Raw genomic sequence first — 10,200 nt, 5'->3', positions numbered from 1 at the left:
GATTAGTTTATGAAGTCCAGAAGATGAAAAGTGTTTGTGAAACGCTGGTTTGAGGGTAAAATCGTGTTTTCAGGACGTCAATGTTTTACTGCAGCACCACTAATAAAATCAAACCAACTGTTAAATGTATGAACTTCTTGATTTGGAGGAAATGGAACTCAACATCAGGAGCTGAAGCTTTGGTCACGCTATGTGTGAAGAGTTATAATATCTCTCTCTCTCTTGAGTGTATTAACCTGTAAACATGGTGTGTCCGTGATGCGTTAAGAGAATAAAACAACACGTCTTCTTATTGGCCTGACACACAAATTAATAATCAAGAACGAGGCTTCCGTTAATTAAAGGTTGACTGAGATTAATTATGAAATGCAAATAAGTCAATGAACTCATGACAGCAAGGTGCTGCAGGTTTGGGTCATTTCACAGCGACACACACAAAATGTCAAACTGTTTATTAAGTGGCCATAGTTTTTCTATATACTCGTGTCAAGAGTCTTGTTATTATGCTTTTAATGAAAACATCAAGATGAATGGAAGGACTTGACTCTCAGCTGCTACTTTATTAAGCTGCTTTCAGACACGCTATGAACTCGGGATAATCTCCGGACTTTCTCTGGAGAGTCCCGAGAACTCAACTGTCCGACTGAGTTTCCCCTTCCAGTCTCATGGTAAAAACTCCTGATAATGTCCGAATGAAAAACTAAAGGGATACAAACATCTCAGGGTGAAGAAGCGTCGCCACACAAGGAGAAGATCCAGATGCTGGTGTTGAACGTCCTTTACCCCCCCCCCCCTCCAGGGATGTGATGAAATGGAAAAAATAGACGTGTTGATTCAAATGTTTGGTTTCAAGTACGACCAATTAAGACACAAATTCAAACAACAAGCTTGGCAACATTATGATTAAACATATTTTATTTTTGCAGTTTGGAATATGTGCCAACACATGTATGTACAGAAAAGGCCAAAAACAGCCGGTAACATCACAGCACGTATATTTCTGCTGAGTCACTGACTTACACTTTGTGGTTCAGGCAAAAACAGGAAATGACAGGGAGAGAGTCACAGGAGGAGATCTCTGCTGAAAGTAAAAAAATAATAAATATTCTCACTAAGGCAGATTCATATTTCAATATCACAGTCAGTGAATACAATGCCAAACGAAAATAAATTTGATATTTTGAGCTTATCATAAAATATGTTTTTGGTTTTGGTTGCAAGACGACACACACTTTACATTTTACATTTTTCACTCATTTATTAGTTCATCGTGATTGTAATGTATTTAGCTTCAGGTACATTTCAGCCATTTTAATGGCAGGTGGCTTTCTGACAGATTAACAGTATGATAGATTATGACTTCCCCAAAGTGACAGATTTATGAATATAACAATATACGTGGTAAAATGCAGAGTACATGTTCTATTCATTGTGGATCTATTGTAAAATCTACAATGATGTACTTTAGTCATGGGAGGGTCTTTAAATCTGAAGATCATAAATTATCAGAGTAATATCAATATTGACGTCTTTCTTATAATATATTTATGTACAAAAACTTAAAAACTTTGCGCCTCAGTTTTAGTTTCCTGAGGCAAATGACGGCTCTAATGAAACATGTTAATGAGGGAGATTGTGCTGTAAACAAACAAACAGTGTAACTGGAAACACAAACTGAATCCTCAGAGTAAAATAAACATATATTATAAAAATAATGAACTGCTGGATGTGAAGAAGAATTCAAATAAAAAATACGTTTACCGTAGTCTGTATGAAATAAAAAAAGAAATTGTGTTTTGATGAGTTCGCATCTGAACCAGTAGAGGGCGCTACAAGGAATTTCCCTCCTCCATTGTAAATCGTTAAAGTACTTTAACCAATTAGGGGAGATAATTTCCACCAAGCCGGTTAATTGTGTCAGAATTTCACCTGACACACAGCTGATACCACGCACAACAAAATGTGTCTAGACGGATGACGGCTAAACTACGATGATTTCTTTTTGGCAAATTAGTCTTTTGAATTGAATACGTTTCTCGAACTTTCTTCAAGTAACGTTAAACTCCATAAAAAGACTAATCTTATATTCAGACTTTCAGTTTAAAATGTACAACATTTTGGATGCAAACCATGGACTGTATAAGACAAAATCATCTGGATCGCGCCCTGGTGGCTGGCTATAATATAGGTCATAAACCCCACCTCCTCAATGTTAGAAGATGATACGCAGAACAAAATAAAAAGTTAAAGTTAAATAAGTTCCCCCCAAAGGATAACTTTAGGTTCTTAGTTATTTTTGGTTCTTATCACACTGATGTGGGCGGAGTGGCCTAGGGGGTAGAGTGGTCGTTCTCCAACAAGAAGGTTGCCGGTTCAAACCCCACTCTTCCCCATCTGCATACCGAAGTGTCCTTGGCAAGATACTGAACCCCTAATTTGCTCCTCATAAATGTTGAGTTTACTAATTGTAAGTCGCTTTAGTCAAAAGAGTCAACCAAATGAAATGTAATGTTTGCTCAAGTGTTTTCCCGTCAGTTTTTATTTGATGATGTAAAACAGGGTGAAACCTCAAAGTCTCAAGATGGCAGCGTCCGCATCCTGAATATTTTGGCTTCATTTTTGTACAATGGAAAGAGCCAGAGACACGTCGGCCATCTTTATTTGCAGCTTACGATGCACTGTGTAAGCTGCAGTTCTAAGTTTGTTTTAAATACAATCATTTCTAGGGGATATTAAATGTTAATTTGAGTAGCAAAATGCTAATGCTAACTATTTCTGTCAATGAGAAATAGATTTTAAATCCTGACCCTCTGTGGACTGGGTCATTAAAAAAAATAGCTTAAAGATTCCAAACTATGAACAACATGGCGGAGGACACACACGTGAGGAACAAGTGGGATCTCAGTTTCAGGTGATTTTCAGTTAAAGGCCAGAGAATAAAATCTACCGTCCATGTGTCAGAGGATAAAACCACAAGTAACAGGACACTAAAGACACTACACATCTCATGTATAGTAAAATGGTGCCACGGGCCTTTTCTGCTAATGCACTGCAGTGACGTGAAGCTTTCAGCTTTGCTCTCGCTCAACGTGCCACAGCAGGTTTGTTTACTGGGCCTTTGTGGAGGTTTACTGGGCCTTTGTGGAAGCAATGGGATTTAATTGCACTTAAGCACGACACATTTCACCGGCTGCACACAAACACCTGGTCAGATCAATTCATTTTAGTCACTTAACCCTTTATGTCCACCTCAGTCATATAAGTCACCTTCTGGCCCGTCAGTGACCTTTGGTGTTATGTGCGTCACATTTATATTTTACCACGACAAGAGTCAAATGATCTCATTGGCCGATTCGATGAAATAACAGAAACTCGGAGACAGTTAAGAGTATTTTTGGTGATGATGTTGATAATATAACTTAAATGTTGGTTATTAGTGGAGGAAGAGTTGTGGTTCCTGTTACGCTTCTGTCTGCAGCTTCTCTACATCCAAAAATACAAAGTTCTGCTGAATGAAAGTAGAGCATTGTTTCTCCAACAGTTCATTCAGCCGCTTTCAATGTCAGGCTTGACTGTGCGGGTGGAAATAAAAGATTTATTGGTTTAAAGAGACACAAACCCTGGTTCCTCTTGAAGAATGGTAAATAGTTCGGTTCGTTAGTTTGAAGATCCAAGATATGACGGGATTTGATTCCACTGTAGCGCTGCAGTGACACTCAGCGGTACTGCAGGCTTGCTGTTGTCTTTTCAATTAAAGACAAACTCACAATGTTGGATAAAACATAATAATTTCCATACATTAGGATTTTCTGTGGGTTGGACGACTGCAGCTCATCAAGTCCTCACTGACACTGGGAAAGTAGAGCACACTACACTGGCTTCCTGTGTGTCAATGGACAAACTTTAAATTCCATTACTTGTCTTTGCAACGTTAAGTGTTTGTCAGGCCTAAATACATCTCTGATAGATTTGTACATGGTGAAGCTTCCAGACCCCTCAGGTCATCAGGAGCAGGTTTATTCAGTGACACCAGAATCAGAAGTGAAGCAGCTTTTAGTTTTTGTTCTCCTCATGTAGAACACGCTTCATTAAGAACCTAAAGTCAGATAAAACTCATGTTTGTTTTGGCAAAAACACAGAACCTTTTTTTAATCTTTAACCATTTATTTTATTCTTTTAGATTTTTAAATTCTGTTGTAATGTGCTCTTTACTCTTTTAATTTCAATATTTTTTAAATGATGCTTTGTCTCTGTGAAGCACTCGGAATTGCCTTGTTTATATTGTCTTTTAAATGCAATTTTAATGTCTTTTTAATGTCTTATTTTTAATGCATTTTGATTCCTCTACAAAGAGGATTGCCTTGAGTATGAACGGTGGCCAACGAATAAACCTGCTTCGTCCAGGAGCTGAAAACAGGGAAATCTAGTTTTCAGTTTTCTGAGGAAATGAATTTCACCAGTGGAAAACCAGGCACACACATGGGCATTTACTCACAGGCAAAAACCACAACATTCACAAGAAGGCTGTCAACAGCAAAGCACAAGATGGTTATTACAGATGCCTTAAAAAATAAGATCCTTAGAACGCAGAACAAACTCTGCCAGCGTATTCTAGTACTTATTAAGTTGTTTGTTTGTCACAGCCCCTTCAAACGAGGAGCGTTTATCTCCATTCATCAGATCGAGATGCTCACTGAATGTTTGTATACATGGGGACGAGGCCGCGGCTGGAAACCCACGTCAGAGAGAGATCTCTCTGAGCTCATTGGAGACAGAGAGTCATTTTCCCTTCAGAGGATGAGGGCTCTTCAGTGTCAGGGCGAGTGAGTGCTGCTAAATCAAGACTTACTCACATTAAGTATTTAACTTCTGGTCCATGTACGTGAAATCGCCTGCACAGTACATGAGGACGTACTGGATCCTGACAACTTTGATAAGTGTCCAAGGTCAGGGATCAAACTTCCAGGTCCATCTTGGTTCGGACAGACAGCAGGAGGACGTCAGACACGTCCCTGAGTCTGCTGGATCCGTCTGTCCTCCAAGCAGCGACAGACCCACATGGACACCACCTCTGCATTGCCGTCGTTATACTGCACGATGAAGGAATGCTCCTAAAACGAGAAGAGAGAGACACGAGTAAAATCTGTTTTATTAAGAAACAACTGACAGTGACACTGTCTCATTGCTGCAGCTCCTCTCTTCAGCCTCTGTCTGTAACATTAGGCTGTAGGTCTGTCTTTACATAATAGACACTCGATGAAAGAAACTTTGAAAAATCACACATGCGTCATTCAGGGATTAGACTAACTGGAATCACTTTGGCATTTATTTATTTATTCAGATCAAAAATACAGAATTTTATTGAAAATAAAAAATAAACCAAGTGAGGTTTAGTTTCATGATAATCAACCTCAACTTCCAAGTACTTAGATAAACTTTCATGAGATTTGTCTTTTTGGGTTAAATCATTTCACTATTTCAAAGTAAAGAGTATGATTGGTGTAATATGAACGTATCTCTCTTGTCTTAACTTACTCCATAAATGACCTTCAAAATAAATGTCATCTGTGGCAAAAATGAACGGAAGTAGCAGTAAAACACAAGTAATGAGCTTTCTCATAAAAACAGAGAAATGTATATTTTAACGGCCATCACAAAATCTTTATACCTGTCGTGCAATATTATTTTTTATTATCAAACAGATTGGAGCCACAAACATTATTACACTGCCGCATGACGCGCATTGTTTAGTTTCTATTTGTATAATTATGCAAAATCTTGATTCAAGAAATAATAATAAAATACACATAACCTCAACAGGAACATCATTAAACAGTCTTAAATATTAACGACCAACAGATTTTGTTTTAAATGCAGAACGTTTAAGTAATGGCTTATCAGGGCGTTTTGAAGAAATATCTGTGGAGTTTAACGATCGACATGAGTCATAACAGGTCGTTAAAATGAGCCTAGTGATAAAACGTAGCAGTGGCACTAACTAACTTTGTCCAAATCCAAATAGCAATTTTCTCTAATTTTCCAAGGACTCACAAACAAACACAATCTTAGTTTTGATTGATTTCGATCGATGGTGCAAACGAAGGAGCTCCTGAACCCCAACAGCCGGTCGGCTGATTGGTAGCTCATCAAGTTGGTGACCGGCTCCCAGCGTTCACTTGTTACCGCTGCACCACTTAAACAGAGATGTCACATGTGATATCTCAATGACAGCGCTTCCAATCACCAGCCTCATCTCTGGGGGGGGGGGGGGGGGGGGCTTTCCAGAGCAGAGCCGGGGGTCGCAGAGGTCACAGAGGTCAGCCAGAGGTGAGAGGGGCGGAGCCAACAAATGAAACAAGTCGACCGAGGCTGACTGTGAATTTTATCTGTGGTGTCTCGATGTCCAATTAGATAAACAAGGCTGCAGCTGGCCGCTTCAAATGAACATGTCAACACTGATTTCCACGATATCGGTGCCTAACAACAAGAGACTGTCACTGTTGTGCCCGGTTAACAGGAGCTCCGCCCTAAGTGACACATCAGGCCCCACAGAGGACTTCATGGACAAAGACTTCTCCTGGGCTGTGGAGGGTCACAATTGGAACCAGAGCCATAAATCGTCCGGGCTGACGCAGTTTATAGTCCGATCTCCGCTCGCACCAGATGTACAGATATTGTTATATTTGATGTGTCAGCCAATCAGCAACAAAAGCCTCAAATACAGAAATGTCCAATATATGAAGTTAGTTTAATTCACGTCACAGTTTTGAAAGGCTTTCAGTCAATTGCAAAAGAGCAAACCTTGTTAACACGAAAAACCGTATCTCACCAACAACAGTGGCATAACCATAGTTTCTACTTGACATAGAAAGTGACTCCAAGGTGAGCAGTGTGGTTGTCAGCTGTTTCTTCTGGGGGCAGACAATGTTAAATACCCCCAAGCACCACGCAAACTGGTGCAGACAATGTAAGATTAGCAACAAAGTAGGACAGACCCAGTACTGACGCTTCACTCCGTCCCTCCTGAGATCCTCCGCGTCTATTTGCGGTTGCACAGAAAAATATGATAAACTGAAGATCGAGTGTATGAAATGAAATCACATGAGGGATTCACAAGTTTTTGTAATAATCACGATTCCTTCATAAAACCCATTGAATTAGCTGGACCACTGTTTGAGTTCTCAGCTCACTGCTGTTACTTCTGATCGTTCACCACACGTGTGTTGTGGTGTATTTTTAAGTTTCGGAGGAAAAACGACAACACGTTCCAGCGTTTTCTAATCCTGTACAAACTGTAGAGATTGCAAAGGACTGGGGGGGAGCCCCATCAATCCTGTTGTCCTTCTAATGGGCAGCTGGGGTTAACGCAGTCTGAGGTTAATTACTCTCATATCAGTGTGTGTGTCAGTATGCAAGTGTGGAGTGGACGCTCCTGGGTGCCCCGATGTGCTGGATACCCATCTCATCCATCATTCTTCTCTGCCTCAGTAGAGCGGGAGTGATACAGAAATAAAGAAGGAAGACCGGACTGATATATATATATATACTTTTTTTTAAATTCAGGGCTCCATCTTTGCTCCAGAAATTAACCCTGACAGGCTGGTGAAATCTGCTGGAATTTGACCTGGATGAAGGTGCGTGTCTCATCACACCAGGCACACATGCATATACACATTCATGCCAAGACCACCTTTTCTTTGTGGAAGCAATGTCCCATCTGCTAAATACAATTTACAACTACATGCAGAACAGTGGGAACCATTAAAGATAAGTTTGTTTGCAGTCACAAGACACAACACTCATAAGTGATAAAAACTACTTGAAGATAAAAATTGACTTTGCATTTACATGATTTTGTCTAAATGAAACTTAATTGTTCCAAGTGAATCACACATAAGTCACTAATAAAAAGCAACAGGAGCTACAAAGGTATATTCTGACCTAACTTCTGGGATGAAAAGTCCAGATATTGTATCTAGAGGTTTTAGAACTCTGAAAGCTGCTCAAACTGCAAATGTATTAAAAATCAAATCATGCATAATGACCCAATAATAAAATGTCTTGCTACTTAAAGTTTGACATGTAAGTGAAAAGTAATAAGCAATAACTCCTTGTTGGGTCACTGGCGGTGTTCTGACTTTCTGCTGAAGCCGTGTGTGGACAGAGGTGAGACTCATTCAAAAGTTCCATTAATCACCGTCTGGCCACATGAAAATGGGATAATCACCTGAAACCGCTCTGCTCAAATAGAAGCGGCCAGAAAACCCAGGGGAAATTCTACCTAACTCTTTAATTGTTTGAAGCCTTTGAAGGCTCTGTTTAATCGAAGATTAATTTATGCATTTTTAAATAACACTACGTATGATTAATACCCTCAGAAGAAATTAAAAGCAGTTTGAGGCAATTATAACAAGAGACTGGTCATCACCTCATTAGAATAATGTCAGAAGAAACGTGTGTGTGTGTGTGTGTGTGTGTGTGTGTGTGTGAGAGACAGAGAAGAGGGAGAGGAGGTAGATAGAATAACTAGGGCTTCACCGATTAACATGCTAATCACTGGCTCCCTCTGGAAACTGGTTGCGACTGTGTTTGTGTGTGTGTGTGTGTGTGTGTGTGTGTGTGTGTGTGTGTGTGTGTGTGTGTGTGTGTATTACAGGTATTTTAACTGTGTAATAAACTCAACATTATACTTTTAAGGGATAAGGAGTTTAAGTTACAATATTCATCATTGTCTAAATTTCTCTTCCACCTTAAAAAAAGAAACCTTGTTTTGATAAAATCAAGGACCCTGAATCAATAGAAATTAATATTTTATGCCAAAAATTGAATTTGTCCAGGATTCAAACATTGAGGGATGTATTTTCGACTCCTGCTATCATTCAAAATGTCGTGACTGAACAGGTGCCCAGCCGCAGCAGGTCCAGGATGTGTGAATGGGGGTTCATGTCAATAGAGACCCAAGGGTGAAATGTGAAAACATTTGGCAACAAAAGTGTTGACAGAAAAGTTTGGGGGGGGGGGGGGGGGGAGGAGGCAGCACGAACCCCCAAAAGCTGCAAGGATACACAAGCATGACTGTGAAAATCCTTTTTGCACATGTAGCGATGTTAACATTAACAAACCAACTCCTCAGACACTAACACTGGTTCCAAAGTTTGAGCCACATGATAAAGGCATCACACACAGCAACACACGTAGGTGATTAGATAATAGTCAATGACACAAGTTACTGCCCAGGAGTTTTTAAAGCACAATACTGAAGTATCATAAGTGGAAGCTGTTGAGTTTCTCTATAATGTGTAAAGTCTCGACCTTACTCTATAAAGCACCTTGAAATAATGTTGGGATTTTTAGTTGTGTACAAATAAAGTGTAATGTTGACATGTCATGATGATTGAATGAAAAACAAGGAGATTATTAAAAGTAAGCGCAAACTAATAAAGAGAGTGGTTACTATGTTGATTTGGTTAATGACAGATGTTAACGTGGATACTGGTTAACTAGTGAGAATTTGTTAGATACTGGCTCTATCAGTGGTCAAATTGTGTGTGTGTGTGTGTGTGTGTGTGTGTGTGTCAGTCAGAGACAGGAGGGCTTCCTTTGTGACAAACCGAGGGACTCATCTGGTGTCTCCAGGGTTGAAAAGGGGGCGAGGGAATTTGTGCGCGTGTCTGCGTGCGTGCGTATGAATAGAAAAAGCAGAATAGAAGCTCTGCATTGACAAGGGTGCTAAAAGGCTGTTTGAAGGCTGCTGGCTGGGGAGCGAGGGATGACGAGGGAGGTGGGGGAGGGAGGGAGAAATGAAATGTCCATCAAATCCCAATCAAGGAATATCAGGGCGGGGGGGGGTGCGTCGCTGTTTTTCTTCTTCTTCTCTCGCTCATGAATCAACAGAACATGAAAACAGTTATAAAATGTTTGCTTCGACAAATTAACAAATATGAGGCTAAATGTAATAAAAAAAACCGTCTCTCCTTGTTTTAAAGGTTAATAAATAAGCCAATGAAGCCGCACACGGTCGGCTGTGTATTGATGGAAAAGGGGGAGGAGAGAGACAGCCTGTTTAGAACCAAAAGCAAGAAACCTCAGACAGGATGGGTCATCACCAAATACCTGCAGCTAGCGTCCTGGGAGCGAGCCAATGGAAAGTCTCCCCGGCTCACCCACGTCATGAGCTTATGATGACAGGATAGGGTGTCC

General features: G+C 40.2%; 1 protein-coding gene across 1 annotated transcript in view; it reads right to left on the bottom strand.

Moving 5' to 3' along the window:
* Positions 1–893: 893 nt before the first annotated feature.
* Positions 894–10,200, bottom strand: part of map2k5 (mitogen-activated protein kinase kinase 5) — a 50,068-nt gene continuing 40,761 nt past the window's right edge. Inside the window, exon 22 of the mRNA XM_053444079.1 lies at positions 894–5,111. Coding sequence (XP_053300054.1) covers positions 5,001–5,111 — 111 coding nt within the window. The 3' untranslated portion in view covers positions 894–5,000. The remainder of the gene's footprint in view (positions 5,112–10,200) is intronic.

Source organism: Pleuronectes platessa, chromosome 1, assembly GCF_947347685.1.
Source record: "Pleuronectes platessa chromosome 1, fPlePla1.1, whole genome shotgun sequence".
NCBI classification, from domain to species: domain Eukaryota; kingdom Metazoa; phylum Chordata; class Actinopteri; order Pleuronectiformes; family Pleuronectidae; genus Pleuronectes; species Pleuronectes platessa.
Note: the sequence above shows the minus strand (reverse complement) of the source record. Positions and strands in the feature narration are given on the sequence as shown.